Source organism: Condylura cristata, unplaced genomic scaffold (genome assembly GCF_000260355.1).
Source record: "Condylura cristata isolate star-nosed mole 26May11 unplaced genomic scaffold, ConCri1.0 scaffold00017, whole genome shotgun sequence".
In the NCBI taxonomy this organism is placed as follows: Eukaryota; Metazoa; Chordata; class Mammalia; order Eulipotyphla; family Talpidae; genus Condylura; species Condylura cristata.
This window is the reverse complement of record NW_004567118.1, coordinates 14903511-14920120: the sequence shown is the minus strand read 5'-3', so window position 1 is coordinate 14920120 and position 16610 is coordinate 14903511. Positions and strand designations below refer to the sequence as shown.

General features: G+C 33.8%; 1 protein-coding gene across 6 annotated transcripts in view; it reads left to right on the top strand.

Annotated features, from left to right (window-relative positions):
* The window catches only part of BCAS3 (breast carcinoma amplified sequence 3), a 453152-nt gene that overhangs the window by 154916 nt on the left and 281626 nt on the right, over window positions 1-16610 (top strand). For all 6 annotated transcript variants that reach the window (XM_004684452.1, XM_004684450.1, XM_004684451.1 and 3 more), the window contains exon 16: window positions 12731-12881. In XM_004684452.1, the coding sequence (XP_004684509.1) occupies window positions 12731-12881 (151 nt within the window). The remainder of the gene's footprint in view (window positions 1-12730; window positions 12882-16610) is intronic.

Below are 16610 nucleotides of genomic sequence, written 5' to 3'. Positions count from 1 at the left end.
GACAAGGAACTGACTAATATTCATGAAGTTGAGCTTTTCTTTTTTCTGGTTAACAATTCTCTGTCACAAAATGTTGATAATTTAGGGGGCTAAACAGGGGATGGGTTTCCTGTTTTCTTCTTGAGCAAAACATGTGAGCCTATTTTGATAGAAAGATATTTACATGTTTTTCAGCTAGAAATAAAATATATGTGAATATAAAAGGTTTTATCTTCTTTGCTGTTACAAATGCTGATTTAGCCCTTTTGCACTGTCCTCCCATCTTTGTATGGTTGTTAAAATCTGTTGCTCTTTCCCATCTGAAGGAAATGCATCTTTGACACTTCTCATGACCTGAGTCATGATGCTGAAATAGAGCCAGAAAATATCCTTAACAGTCATGGGTAAAAAGAAGTAAGGCTTCCGTGGGGTAGGAGTGGGGGTGGGGGAGTGGGAAGGAGGTTTTCGGGAGAGGAGAGTCTTTGCTACTGCTATTTTTGGTTTGTATTTTGTTAGGAAAGTTGCTTACATTTTGCTGTTAAATTGATTTTCAAATTTTTCATTAAGTATACAATATTTAATGTTTTTGAAATCCACCAGTTCTGTCAGTGCTTAACCACTTTGTGTCCTCTATAAAAAAGATACACTGTAAATCTGGCAATTTATTCAGTATTTTATCTTATTTTATTTTCATTTCTGAACAAAATCCAATTCTTAGCTATTCAACAGTCTAAGTAATAAAGTCCTGGTTGTTGAATGTTGCAGATTTCTACACATTTTCCCCTTCAACAATGAAGTACTTCTTCAGTGTTGATATGATACAATATTCATTATGAGATAAGCATGGGAGATATGTATCGAGTATTTTCAAAAAAGAATTTCAGTGAGTATAGAGAATTTATACTGTGGAGAATTCATTTAATCCCAAACTTGGCTTAAGTAATACTAGATTATGGGTGCTTTAATTCTGGGGATTTTCCTCTAGGATTGAAAGTGTTTTTGCTGAACAGTTATTCCCAAACTTTTATTTGAGCTTGATTCAGAAGAGTGGGACATTTTGAGGGTGGTTAAATATATTAGCGTCAAGAATGAGTTGATTGTTAAAAGGCCCACAATTTTTTTATTCATTCTATTCACTTATGTGAATAGTTTACATTGTCTCTTCAAGTTAATATAATCTATGTATGGTTTTCTATTAATATAAGTGTGAAAATATAATTCTAATGATTAAAGTGAATTAAAAGTTATTAAAACTTATTAAATGTTGACCCAGCTTTTACTAATTGCCTTCCTGCCAAATCTTAGAGTATCCTATGGTACACTAAGGTAATGTTTATTCATATCATAAATTTGGGTTGACTTTGTCATCAAAACTGATTTTGCCACTTGGATAATGCAGAGGAAATATAGCAAAAGGCATTTTATTTTCTCTGGTCACACACTTTTCATCTCTGTAACTTTCATGACATATTTCTTATCTTTTTCCTCATTTGTTTTCTTTCATCTTTTAAACATTGCTTTGATCTCAAATACCTTTCTGGTTATAGTTTTTGCATCCCAAGACTCCTTGCTCCAAGCCCACTTTAGTATCTCTTTAACATAGATTGTCTCTGCTGTATGCTTAATTACAGCAGTCGTTAGTGCCTTTCCACTTTTAATTTTTTTGAGTTTAGTTTACATTTAGAGAAAGAAAAATACCTTATTTATATGTAATAGGAGTATTTTAGGACAATAACCACTGAAAATTAATACCTCCTGAAAAATTGTTGTGGTTTATATAAATATATATTTACATAAATAATTATTTAATAATTAACTACAGTTTCAATTCTGTAGAACATAAAGTTTTATTTCTGTTGACACTGAATGAGCTCTCCCGTAAACTCCCTATGGAATACTTAGTATGTAGTGAGAAGTGATGACAAAATCATTAAAAACCTTAATCTCCATCATGTAAGAAAAAAAAAAGAACTCTTATTTTCAATTTAATTTTGTGAGCGATTCCTCTGTTCCTACCTTCTGCCCATTGTCAGTCAACCTTTACTAGTGTCTATGTTGCCTTCAGCTGTTTCCATGAGAAAGCAACAAGTGTTTGCAGCTTGAAGTGTTTAAAGCTTGCATTGTTTTTACTTCACCATCTATCACTTCCCAAAGTAGTTGAAATGAGAAACAAGTCAGTGCCCACTCAGAATTGTTCTGGACTTTTTCATTCTTGAACTTTGTCACCAAGGGTTTGGTTGTTGTGTTAACAGTCTTTTAAAAATACGGATATATTATTCATTTTCCTTGAATCGTGCGTTCTACTCTCTTTGGCTCTTATGAACAAGCATTGCTTCCGCCCAGCTTGGTATGTGGGTCAGAAGGCACTGTTTCTCACCAGGGCGCTGCTGTTTCCTTTTCCTACTAGAGCAGATTACAGACTCTACTGGAATATGCCTGAGAAAAGGTCAAAAAGGAGGGTGAAAGTTCTGGATCTGCAGCTGGGAAGCTTGTCATTCTCATCTAGGAAAGGGAAAAAGAGAGAAAAGGAAAGAGGTAGACGCTCATCCCAACCCCATCCAGCCCACTTTCAGGGAATTTCCATGTGCACAGGATACTTTTTATATAATCTGAAGGGATTTTATTTGGTTTTGATTAAATAATTATTGAATGTTTGGCTGAGAAAGCTTTAATGTTAAATTTGATGGCAAGCAAGAGCCAAGCAGTGTTTTTAACTTTTCAGGGACCAGATTTCCAGTGATTGTTTCAAAACAAGCTACTATTGTACTCTTTGACAGAGTCAAGACGTCGGGAGCTTTTCAACTACAGAGTTAACTTAGTTAAACTCGTTGGTATATTTAAAATTTTTATTCCTGTCAATTCTACAGCAGGATATTAAAAGCAGACCAAAAGTTCAGGTCTGTAGAAAGGAAAAAGGACCAAAAAAAAAAAAAAAAAAGGTTCCATACAAACTCATTACCTAGTTTTTATTTCAGAAAGCTAGTGATGTAAGGAATTGAGCTTCTACATGAAGTCTTAGAGGAAGGAAATTGTTGTAAGGCAACAAAAATAATGGGTTATTTGTCAGAGCACTCTTCTCATGTAAGTGTCTTCTGATGAGTGCTAGGTTCTTACTTTACATTTCAGTGTGTTTCATTAATTCAGTTTCATTATATAAAAGTTCAAAATTTTTGTTGACCAAGGAAACTGCCTTGGGAAGGCATTCCTCACATAAGAGAGGGTCTTGTGTGGAGAGGTGATGTGAACCGAAGTTGAGACTACTGTAGGTGGCTAGTATCTGAATTATAGGAAGTTTCTATTGTAAACCTTCAGCTAAATGGATTGAATAATATCTAGCCTGTGATACAGATTAAAAAGTGAGATAGAAATGCAGACTTCAAAATGCTAGTCCTCTCTTATACTGTCAGCACTGCTGGGTGTCCTTTGATTGTTTTTACCAATGAATCTTTGCCTTTTAATATTTTCCCCTGCATCCTTTATGATAGCAAAAGGCAATATTTCTCTACCCTCCAAGCACTTCTTTTTTCGACTTTATTCCATTGAATTCCTAGTTTCTCACACCTTTTCTTTCAGAATCTTTGTTTGATCCCATTAGCAGCAACTGTAGCTTGCCCCTCAGGAAAACTAGCCAAAAGTTTTCTTCCTGATTGATATGATACTGTTTAAGGATTACTGTAACTCTTTGGTCTGTTTTTATTCCCCCTTGGTTCACAAGGTCATAGGATAAGAAAAAAAAATTAATCATTATTGGCTGCAAGCATATAAGTACATACATTTGTGTCTTATTTTTCCTCTTCTTGTTTGCATCTTACAAGTTGCACACTTATAGACAGCTATATTGACATTCATACGCATATTTTGCATCATCTCCAATGCTTCGCAAAGTCAGTGTCTCCCTGGCTTCTTGCAGCTGGCAGTTTGCCACATTCACATGTTCTCACATCACTACATTCAGAAGCTAAGAATACCAGCCTGGCAGCTTCTGAAGAGAGGGTGAAGATAAAAAGGAGTCTAGCTTTGCAACCATATTACCTGGGAGTTGTTACTGATGTCTTTTCCACAAATGTTCAAGTTTGTCAAAGCCCAGTAAATCTTGGAAAGTTTATTTTCCTTGTAGCATCTGTGTTTTATAATGGGTCTTTTAATTTGTTTTTACTTTGTCTGCAGGGATTTCTTTTGTCCGGAGTTTTCAGACTCTGCCTTTTTTTTTTCTCCTGTGGAAGTGAGTCCGTTAATGATGGCTGGCTTGGGAATACGCCTCTCTGCAGAGCTGAACTGACAAGCTGTTTTCTGGTGTAGCAACAAAGCCCATTGTTATTTTCTATCTTTACTTTTACCCTTAATCCATTTTTTCCTATGGTTTAATAATAGAGAATGTCTGGGACAGTGTAGTTTAGGGCAATTCATAAATGAAAAAATGGCATTTTTGGAGTTAGGCAAACTTACAAGTAAACAGATTTTACTATGCAACTTCACAGATAGACAGTGGTACTCTACGATAATATAAACATTTAGAATACTTCCCATCAAAGTATAAGGTGCCTGCTGTTAATTCTTCACCTTCAGAAAGTAAAATGGTGAAAACACACACACACACACACACACACACACACACACACTTCTTTGCATAATTCCTGTTTTCAAAATGCAAAATTAAGGTAAAACAAAGACGTTGTTGAAACCCAATATGCATATCTTGTGTTTGCTGTTTTATATTGTCATAGAAAATACAATAGTTATAATCAGGTAAACTACTAGCAACTGAAAACAAACAAAATATTGTAGCTTTAAGCATCGAGAATGTTTATAAATTTTGATTTTTGAATGAGTTTCTTTTTCCCAAATGAAGTAAATGCTTTTATCTTTTGAGAAACCATTTTATTGGAACTTGGAATTTATTTTCCCCTAAAAGAACTCCATCTATCTCAGGGACTAGTAAACCTCTAAAGGATCAAAGCTCTAGTGGATTTGGATAAATACCCAAAAGCCTGAAGGCTTATGGAAGTTTATCTATATAAAGGAAGCCCAAAAAACTGGGATGAGAGCCTTAGAAGAGCTTATTTTCTCATGAGATTTTTGGGACTTCCTCTGTTTGTATGTGCCAGAAATACTATGAGAATATCCATTCTCATGGCATTTGTCACTTACAGGTCTTGTCCTAGCTGGAATTTGAAAATATAAGGGTGTGTGAAATATTATACGTATTTTAAAGTTTTATGAAAACTTCAATTAAAGCTCTGCTATTTTCTTTGTACTCATACAGTAAAGAAGGAAAAAAACCCAGTAAAGTTGGTATTTCATCTTTACATAGTGACTCTTCATTGTTCTTGGGAATGTATTTACTTTTTAACTTATATGCTTGAAAGAGAGAGACCCGGGGAAGAGGAAGTATAAAAATAGAGGAATAGACTCACTCCATGTTGGTGCATTACAAGTTTCTTTCTGCTGTATGAACTTTGTTATACTTAGAGACTTTAAGTTTAATGAGAATTCCTGGCTTCAAAATGTAGGCTTGATTTAACTATAAGGAAGTGTCTAAAAATCTGTTCTTCCCAAGTCTAGGCTACTGTCTTGGTAAACCTGAAACTAAGCAGAAAAATTAAACTCCAGCATATGGCTATCTTTTGAAGTACTTTGAGTCTACTCCAAAATTCTTTTTTTTTTTTTGCATATATCATAGAGTTATATTTTTCAATACTACTTTGATATGGGAGAATAAATATTTCATTCACTCAGCAAACATTTACCAAACTGTCAAGGATTAATAAGAGATTGCCCCTATTCTGGAGGCTTTCCATTTTTTATAGAGGATAAATCTGGTGTTTTTTTAGACGTTAGCTACATTTTCACTGAAAAAAATCCATGCCACAAGAGATAGTGAAAATTATTTTAAATCAATGGTTTTGAACAATACAAGAGTTTACAAAGGCTTGCTATACTAATTTTGAATATTTGATTTATTGAGCCTGAAATTTTATTTAAAAATTATGTTTTTTAATATATATTTTTTTACATTGTAGATCATTATGTGTCTAAGGCAGCTCTCTCATTTTATTAACTCCTAACACATCTCTCATCCTTTACTTTCTTTCAGTTAGAAAAGAAAGGTTAGATGATAGAGTTCTTTTCTGTATACTCAAAATTTGTAGTCCCAAGATCCTGTATTAAGTTGTCCATTTTGAAAGGACAGGTATAAAAAAGCCTCCTTTTGTGTTTCGAGAAGCTTTGCTGAAATTTATTAGCATATTTTCTCCCATTAATTTTTTAATACGTCTTTCTCATTGTGTTACTATCTCTTTAGGAGTCCCGTGGATTTGTCACCCAAGACTAAAACAGGACCTCCCACCAATAAGCCTCAAAAAATGCGAATTGAAAGAATGAATGTTGAATGAACCCCTTTGGTTGTTAAGGAGCTCATCTTGTCTACATGCTCTTTTCAGCCAAAGTCCTTGAATCTGTATTCTGTATCTACTACCGTTGTTGATTCTTCTCAGTGGTTCCTTTGCTTATTCTGTCCCATCTGACTTTCCCACCTCTTTACAAAAACTACTCTTTTGAAGATTAGTGGGGATAGTAGCCGTTCTCACTAAATTGCCTTCCTGAACTTGTCACTTTTGACCATTTTATTAATACATCCTTTTATTAAAGCTATATTTATATTTCTTTCTATAGCCCATAAAATATAAGACCTACACTGCCCCCATACTCATGAACATGAAACCTATGGAGTTTATTCTTTCTGATAGCCTCAGTTGCAGAGGCTGCATCATACACACAGACACCAAGAGTAAAGTCCATAGCACTTGGGGTTTGCTAGACAGGACTCTAGCAGGCTGAAAGGGCTATGTCTGAAGTACCTGCAGTTGTATTCTGACACTGTGTTTTCTCTTGGTGAGCTAGTGAAGGGTTTTAAATCAATGTTAAGTAAGCCACAACATTTCTAGCTTCTCAAGGAGTCGCTGCATTTCTCTAGACCACCTAACATAAGTATAAAGTTAAGTCATCTCAAAATCTGTACTATTCCTTGTTGACGTCCCTATCTAAGTTATTCTCCATTTCCCCAAATGAAAGGTTCTTGTTAAGGGGTTTTATTTTCCCACTGCTTTCTACTATAATCCACTACTTTATGTAAGTTCATGACTTTCCAAGAATCACTATAAAACTGTAGTAATCATGAAACTATCATTGGTAAAAGACAAATGGTTTAGTAGAACAGAATTTAGTATAGACCCATAACTGATTTTTGTCAAAAATAGAAAGGCAGTTTAATGGAGAAAGCATAATCTTTTTTTTTTTTTAAAGATTTATTTATTTATTCATATAGAACTGGGGCACAGGCCAGAGATGCGGAGGGTGAGAGGATTCACCAGAGACAAAGTGGGGAGCAGAACAGGCAGGTCGACGAAGTTCACTGTTGAGGGGAGCAGCGGGCGGGTCAGGAGAGGTCTGCCTTGTCATCTGGAGCTCCTCTGGGGCAGGCGGGAATCAAACTCATGCGGGAGTGGCTTAAGCTTCTTGGTGCTATGCTTTAACCTGCTGCGCCACCAGGGAGGGCCAGCCATAATCTTTTTTAACACATTGTGATGAAATAAGTAGATATCAACTTTCAGAACTATGAACCTTGACTTTGTATTCAAATAATTAACTCAAAATATATTCTAGTTTACTCTTACCACTTCTGTTCAGTTTTGTACCAGAAATTGCAACCGAGACTAGGCAATAAAATAAGTGTTAGTTATCTGGACTGGAAGAAGGAAGAAGTAAAATTCTTCCTTTTGTGGATGACATGATCATGTAGGTAGTAAATTCTAAGTAATTCCCAGGAAACTACTAAAGCTAAGAAACAAGTTCAGCAAATTTTGTAATACAAGGTCAGTGTAGAAAAGTTAATTGTTCTCTCTACACTAACAATGAACAAACTGAAAAGTGAAATTAAACAATTTTGTTTACCAGTTGTATTAAAAAGAATAAAATAGGAATAAACTTAACCAAAGAAGTATAGTTTGTACCCTTAAATATATGCATAATATCCAAAATATTAAAGTTCCTAAATAAATGGAAAGACTTCCATGTTTGAATCTGAAGATAATTCTGTTAAAATGACCACAGCTTTGTATCTAATCTCCAGAGTCAGCACAATCCTGGTCACGATTGTAATACCAGGCTCATATCTTAGTAGATATTTACAAGATGTAGGTGGAAACAGTACATTTTGTTGATGTGATGACCTTTGAAAGAAGGAAAGCAAACCACTGACTGAAATTCAGTGTGAGAATTCTCTATTCTTTTTGTATCTTTAGTCCCTTTACAAAACAAAAACAGAACCAAAAAACAAACCTGATTTCCTGTTACATAGGTCCATCAACATGATTATACCTTCTTGGCAAAGACTGACTGAAGAAGGTTTGTTTGGGCTTTAAAAGTATCATTTTAGTGAGTTTTATGTGGACCGTGGAGGGGTTTTTGTAATGTCTGCTTTAGAAGACATCATTTGTTAACCTAATCCACAGTCTGACAGTGTTTCAAAGTTTTTTTAGAAACTCAAAAAATCAAGTAAAAAGATCTAATTTTTCTGTTCGTATGGTTTGTATTTGAAGAGGACATTCAGAACACCCTTCTCTTTGTGAGATTTGTGGCTTGTTTGAATTTTGTATCTGTATACAAGAAAGTGATAATACCAAATTGTATTGAAAATCATGGACATCCAAATGTGTGCTTCTGCTCCAGAATTAATTATTTATTCTTCTGACCTTTTGGTCTTTTTCGTTTTAGTCTCTGCATATGATTTCTATTTATGTTAAGAAAGTAGTATAAATTAGTACAATACATGAACTCAATAAAATACAGGTCAAAATTTGCCTTTAGACAAATTAGAAAAATGAAATAGTCATGTATCCTGTCTTGCCTTAGGTTCAAATTAGCAACTATTGGGATAGTAGACATTATAGGTAATATTCCAAGAACATTATAGGTAATATTCCAAGAAATGCTCCTAAATCTTTATGTGTGCAGTTATGGTAAACATCAGTAAAATGTTGTTTCATTGAGTTTCTTTTGTTTGATTTTCTTTCATTATTATGCTAAGAAATCATACCGCATACATTACCAAAAAATTAACTCAGCTACATAACACAAATAATGTGTTTTTAAAATATAAAATAACAAAAAGTAGGTGAAATTTTTGTGACCTCAGATTAGCCAATTAGTTCATGAACGAAGCAATACATTTACAGAACTATGAACTACATGGAAAAGAATATCTTTTACTTATTTAAAAACTGGTAAGAAATATGTGAAAATCACATATCTTACAAAGGGCTTTGATCCAGGATATAAAAAGAACTTTAAAAAATGATAATGAAATCCCTAAATAATGCATTATAGTAGTCATTTGATTTTCAGTAAAGGTGCCACACTAATCCCCTGGCTCACCAGAAAACACAGTGTCAGAATATGAGATCACTAGTGCTGGAACAAGTGGCTATTCACTATTTATAAAAAAGTCAAATCTTTACTTCACACCATTTGTAAAAATTAATTCAGATGGATCTGAGAGCTAAACTGAAGCAGAGAAAATGCAGGCATAAATATTTGTGTTCTTAATGAGGCGATAGTTTCTGATACACTCTGAATGTAAAAAGTTACCAAAATATACATGAAATGCATTTCAAAACTGTGATTACAGACCATTTCACATCCAGTAGGATGACTAAACAATAAAAGTGTTCAGGACATAGAGACATTGGACTGCTCATGCATCTCAGGTACTGATATTTGCAGTACGGCAGTTCCCAAAAATGTTAAGTATAGATTCAACAGTTACATTCCTAGGTGAATGTACTGTCAAATTTGTAAACATATGTCCTAAATATTAATCAACTGAGAAATGGATATAAGTGTTATGTCTATACAATGGAATATTATTAGGAAAAAAAAGGAGTGAACTACCAAAACATGCCACAACATGTGTGAACCTTGAAAAGATCTGAGTGAAAATAAGTAATCACGAAAGATCACATTGTATGATTCCACTCATCTAAAATACCCACGATAGACAAATCAATGAAAAAGGAAGAAGATTCTTGTTGTCAAAGTTGTGCTTTTAAAAAAGTGATAATTGGCCCTTCCTGGTGGCACAGCAGGTTAAAGCACTGCACTGAGAAGCTAAAAAGCCACTTCCGCATGAGTTCGATCCCTGCCTGCCCCAGAGGTGACCACATGGTGAGGCAGACCTCTCCTGACCCGCCCGCTGCTCCCCTCAGTAGTGTACTTCGTAGCTCTGCCTGTTCTGCACCCCATTCTGTCTCTGGTGAATCCTCTCACCCTCCACATCTCTGGCCTGTACCCCAGTTCCATATGAATAAATAAATAAATCTTTTTTTTTTTTTAAAGTGATAATTAATGAGCTTTTTTTAGGTGAAATTAGATGGTGGTCATGGTTATACAACTCTATACTACCTATCACAGAACTGCACACATTAAAAGAGTGAATACTCTGGTCTATGAGTTTAGCTGAATAAAAATACTAACCCTTTATATAAAATGTGCAAAGGAATTAACCATTATACTAAAGAAGAACTGTGGATAACAAATAAGTTCATGAGCCCAAAAGAAGCTAAACATTATTTGCCATTAGAGAAATTCAAGTACGAACCAGAATGGCTAAAATGAAAAGCCATGTACATGTTCGCATGAAGATGTACAACTGGAACTGTAATTATTCTCTTTGATGAAATATTTCACATTTTCTCATAACCCTGTGTAATTATTATGTCTATGCAGTGGATTATTTGTCAAAAAACTTGATAAATACAAAAACAGGTATGCACATTAAAAAAATATTATAATAGTTTATTTTTAGATCATTTTGTGCCTTTTTTCATCTCAGTTGTAATCCCTGTGGGCTTCCCATCACCAAATCACCCATGTGCCATCACCATAGTCCAGTGTACTTCCCTCCCCCCACCATTTTTGATCCCATTCCCCATCCCACCCCCATAAAATGTCTCTGGTCTAGGTTGTTCATTATTATTATTATTTGCTCATCTGGTCCTTTATACTCATGCTATGAGTGAAACCATCCAGTAGTTTTCCTTTTCTTTCTGACTTATTTCACTAAGCATGATCTTTTCCAGCTCCATACATATTGCTGCAAATGGCATGTGTTTATTTATTTATTTATTTTGGTTGCTGAGTAATATTCCATTGTGTGTATGTACCACATCTTTTTTTTTTTTTTGTTTTATTTATTTATTCATACAGAACTGGGGTACAGGCCAGATATGGAGAGGGTGAGAGAATTCACCAGAGACAAAGTGGGGAGCAGAACAGGCAGATTGACGAAGTACACTGCTGAGGGGAGCAGCGGGCGGGTCAGGAGAGGTCTGCCGCGCCATGTGGTCACCTCCAGGGCAGGCGGGGATCGAACTCATGTGGAAGTGGCTTTAGCTTCTTTGTGCAGTGCTTTAACCCGCTGCGCCACCAGGGAGGGCCCTGTACCACATCTTTTTAATCCAGTCATCTACTTTTGGGCATTTGGATTGTTTCCATGTTTTTCCAATTGTAAATAAAGCAGCATTTTCCTTGGGGTTGTGGTTGTTTTTTTGATTAGTGTTTTTGTGTCTTTTGGGTAGATATTTAGGAGTGGGATTGCTGGGTCATAAGGAAACTCCATTTTTAACAGTTAGAGAGACCTCCAAACAGTTTTCATAGTGGTTGTACTAGTTTGCATTCCCACCAGCAGTGCAGGACAGTTGCTTTTTCTCCACATCCTTGCCAGTATTTGTTGTTGCTAGTTGTTTTAAGATGTACCATTCTCACTGGTGTGAGGTGGTATCTCACTGGTACATGAATGTTTTTAGAAGCTTCATTGATAGTAGCCAGAAGCAGGTAACAACAATATCTATCAGTATCTATTTACTAATTATTGGTTTAAAAAATCAGTACTTCCAGATTATGGGTAATAATCATAAATAAATAGGAGAGAATTATTGATATATCTCCAGGATTAATGCCTCCTGGAGATGTTTTAATTGGTAGAGTGGATGAGGCTCAGATTCTCATTGGTAAGTGAATTAAGGAAGTCTCCATAAGTTACATACTTTTATACTTTCATTTATGGGACATTTTGGAAAACCAGGGAACTTGGCTCAATGTTGATCTGAAAGTAAATTTTCTGTCTGCAAATCAGATTTTATTCCTCAGTGGAGTTTGTTTTCCTGTGTATTAGTGAGCTATGGTTATGCTTTTTATTTAAATGTTCAGTATAAAATAAAGGGAAGTATGTTGATTTGTGTTTTAATTTTATAATGGGATATAACACAGCCAGTTCAGCCTGTGTGTCTCATGCTACTCTCTATGGATACTCATCCTTATGTATCTTTTCCTCCTCAACCACAGCCCTTTACAGGTTGCTGTGGCTGGAATATTCTCCCTACTTACTGTTAATATTGTTTGCAAAAATGCTCCATGATGCCTCTAGACTAATTTAGACTTTCTGTTTTCCATGGAATAGCTATTGAGTTCTGTCCTCATTCCTCTCTCCCCAAACACTTAAGTCACCGTTGCTGATCAAGCCACATTTGGTGTTGCCCGTATGCTATGATTTCCTCCTTTCTGTGTGATCTTGATTCTTTCAGAATGAGTTCTCCCTTTGATATCTTTTAAAAAAGATTATTAGAGTCAGTGCAAATAAAACTTATTAGAGATGAAAACTTCCCCTGGTGATGCTTTTCTTTATTTTTCTCTTTAGGGAAACTAAACAGCCAAGACTCTTATAATAATTTCGCCAACAACAACCCTGGCAACCCTCGGCTCTCTCCTCTCCCCAGCTTAATGGTTTTGATGCCTCTTGCACAAATCAAGCAGCCCATGACATTGGGGACCATCACCAAGCGAACAGGGTAAGACCTCAAGCTTGATACCTTTTTAATACCTACTTTAGAGGATTGAATACTTAAGAATAACATTTTTTTCTTCAGATGATTTTAAGCTGTTCATTTCTCATCTAACTTAATGTTAGATTAAGTATTAGGTATAGAATATGCACAAACATACAAACAGGTACATAGGTCCATAGAAAAAACAAAGCAACAAGTTGTGAAAAGTAGTATTGGCTAATAAAAACAAAAAACAAAACAGATGCTACTTCTCGGGTGTGTACTTGCTTGCCTGTTGGGTTGTCTGATTAAGCACATGATTTGGACTTAAAATGACTCCCAACTTTTGACTGACAGATAGTAAGGAGAAAATTTATGACCACTATGTTTCTAATACTTACAACAAAAACATCTTCGTAGAGGTACAATTTACATATAATGATCTGTCATTATTGTTAAGATAACATAATATTCTGGGTAATATTTAAAAGCCACAGTCCTAAAATTTGGGCTTTACTCAAGATTGGTTATTAACTTCTTCAAAGACTTGATGATTCACCTGTTGTGATTTGAGTTTATTTTAGCTATTTAAAACATTTCTACTTACTAAGAATATAAAATCGTTACTTTGAGGGTTCCTGCAAATAAAGTACTGTGTCTCAGTTATTAGCTAGTCAATTATGTGATAAATACATAATTCTGTTTTTTCCCCCCAAAATATGTATGTACGGGCAAGTTGTTTTTTGTTATTTTCATGAATGGGCTATTCTAGGATTTAAGCTGATTTGAAATAGAATAGGTGTCTTAAAATTCTGTGTACAGATATTTAGGAGAAAATACCATCTTGGCTTCAAATAGTTCTCAGGTTTTTTCCAGCAAGAGGAGTAGATTAAATTATTTGACTGCTATGTTAATGTATGGTAATAGTAGTTAGCTAGGATGTAAATTATTTACAGAAGTCACTTTTGTGAAGTAATACTCATTTTCATGGACAAAGTACTTTGAAATTCAGATTTTTATCACGGCACAGAAATTAGCCCTTTAAAGTTGCAGTGGTGTTTGGATATAATATGATGCTATTACTTAATGCAGAATAAAATTGAGGTTGTGGTATATAAAAGGTGGGGAGAAAGGAAAAATAAAGCAAACATAAATCTCAGATATATTATGATATAGATTATTTGGCTGATATTTCTTATTATTGAATTTGGTTTTTTCATTCTCTATGTTTAATAGCAGTATAATTTGTGCAGAAGTTTGACCTCCGTTTTTCTCTTTTAGATTATTTTAAAATAAATTAATGAGTAGTTATGAATAGCAAAGACATTATTAGCCTACATTTGTACTTTTCTTGCATGATGTAACATTTCTAAGAAAGAGTCAAATAAAAATGAGACTAAGTAATGAATCATAAACTTAATTTTTCATTCATAGAAGCCAGTCAGACATAATTGTGTCGTCTTGATTCAACCTAGCTCTCTACATTTCTGCAAAGGATATAATGAGTTTTTGTCTGTTTGTCCTGAAATTAAGCAAAATAATGTAATTTAAATTTTGAGTGTAATTTTTGAATATAATTTGAATTTTGTTTCTGGTGTTTGGTGTTTTTAATTTTATAACTTAGTAGCTCTGCTGTTTTGTAATGCAAGAATAAGCTCTCTTTCTCAAAAGATCTCCAAATATATCTCTAACACAGTAAATGAAGTTTATTACAGTATTTATGAAATAACGTGATTGTGGAATTTAATTAAAAATACTTGTGGGAAGGGCTGGAAAGTGAATGTACAACTATACATTCTTGAAATTTTTCATAATAACAAAAAGAAAATTTCTCACTTATCACTCTCTCATGCTACACTCTTTTCTTCCCCGAGAGAGGTAGAAATTATTAATCATCTGCTGTTTGCATATGTTATTGTATTTTATGAACTTAGATATATTGTATTTTATTTTCTTTTTAAAGATTTTAGAATAAATATGTTATGGTCTCTTATATAATTGACAGTTTAATAATTGTCATTAATGAATTCAGTAATATGAATTTGAGTTATGTGCTTTAAAATTAGCACTCATTCCATTAAGTATGTGATAGTGTTGACAAAGCTTATTACTCTCAATTCTCATTTCACTTGTGCTAGGATTTGCATTATTTGTACCATGCCTTATATTAAACATATTTAGAAAATAGTATTTGTCCCAGAAAATTTGTTTTAAAATTTTTATTTAAATGTTTTTAGTTTCAGACCTAGACAAAAATTACAAGAGCAATAAATAAATTTCTGTTTTTTTTTACTGTCTTCCCAAATGTTAATCACTTAATATTTGCCTTATCACTTACAACCTCACACTTTGTCTTCACATGCTATACATAGACATGCACATATGAAAATATTCAATTTTCCTCCAAGATTGTTTTATAGTAATTGTTGACATGTAATCTCTAATCTCATACAGTATGGTTTTTGAAATTATCAAAAGATGAGATTGTAAAACTCATCTTAATAGTCTTTTGTTTTATATAACTGTTGTCTTAATGAACTTCCTACTTGTGGTGGAGATAAGGTGAACCACAAATTAGTCCTCCTCTCTTCTACTTTTTCTTTCCTATTATCACACTATTTTGATGACAGTAACTTATACTTGGGTGTTGCTAAAACCATTTTCTGATGGGTTACCTGATTGCTTTTGGAAATTTCACATTAACTTAGAATTTTTCATCAGAATTATGAGCAGTTAAATATTTGATCATAGAAATATCAGAATATAGTTTATAGTTTTATACAATTAATTTTTTAATTTACTTTTCATTCATTTTTTAGTTGAGATTTACGATACTGTTTATGATTGGTAGCTATAATATTACACCTCTTCAGAAACCACTATTCCTATAACCAAGACACCCAGAGTCTGAAATATTTGTATTTTGCCTTATTAAAAACAATGTTTGTTTTGAAAGCAAAATCTATCTCCTCATTAACCTTTTTAAACATATGCTTATGTTTAAAGCAAATTGTAGGCACATAAAGCTCCATGAAATTTTAAGAGCTAAATTTATTTCATTTTAACTTTGATTTTTTTGAAGATTATTATCCATTATCAAGGTTGCATTTAGCTAGTTTGTATCATATGTATTGTACTTTATTCATTGAGATTTGATTCTACTTTGAGGTCACCGGAGTGATAAAAAAAATGAGATTTTTTTCTTTGCCATATGTCTTTTCATTAAGTTGTAATTTTTTTCTAGTCAGATTTTATTGTATGCCTTTTCCAGCATTTCAAATATACACTTTACAAAACATACTTGATATAGATTATGTAGAAGGAGCACACATAGCTGATTTACTTATAGACATAAATTTTCTAACTCTGATATACCTGGTAACATATATAGTAAACTTATTTACTTAGGATAAATTCACACTTAGTTGTTTCATGTCCAACATTTTTTGGCATTCAGACATAAAATAAGTCTAAGGATTGCCCTGGATCTTATATTTCAATGGCCACATTGAGATATATGTATAAATATAAATATATACATATACACACATGTGGAACTGTATATGTCACATATATACACACATAGATATGCATATATGTACATATGTATATATATAAATATGTGTGTATGTGTGTGTATGGATGGATTTCCCTGAACACCTGTGTAGAGTCAGGGACCATCTGTTTTATTTGAGACATGCTTGTGGCAAGTATAACTATAAATGGCAACTGACATGTATTTACACCTTTGTG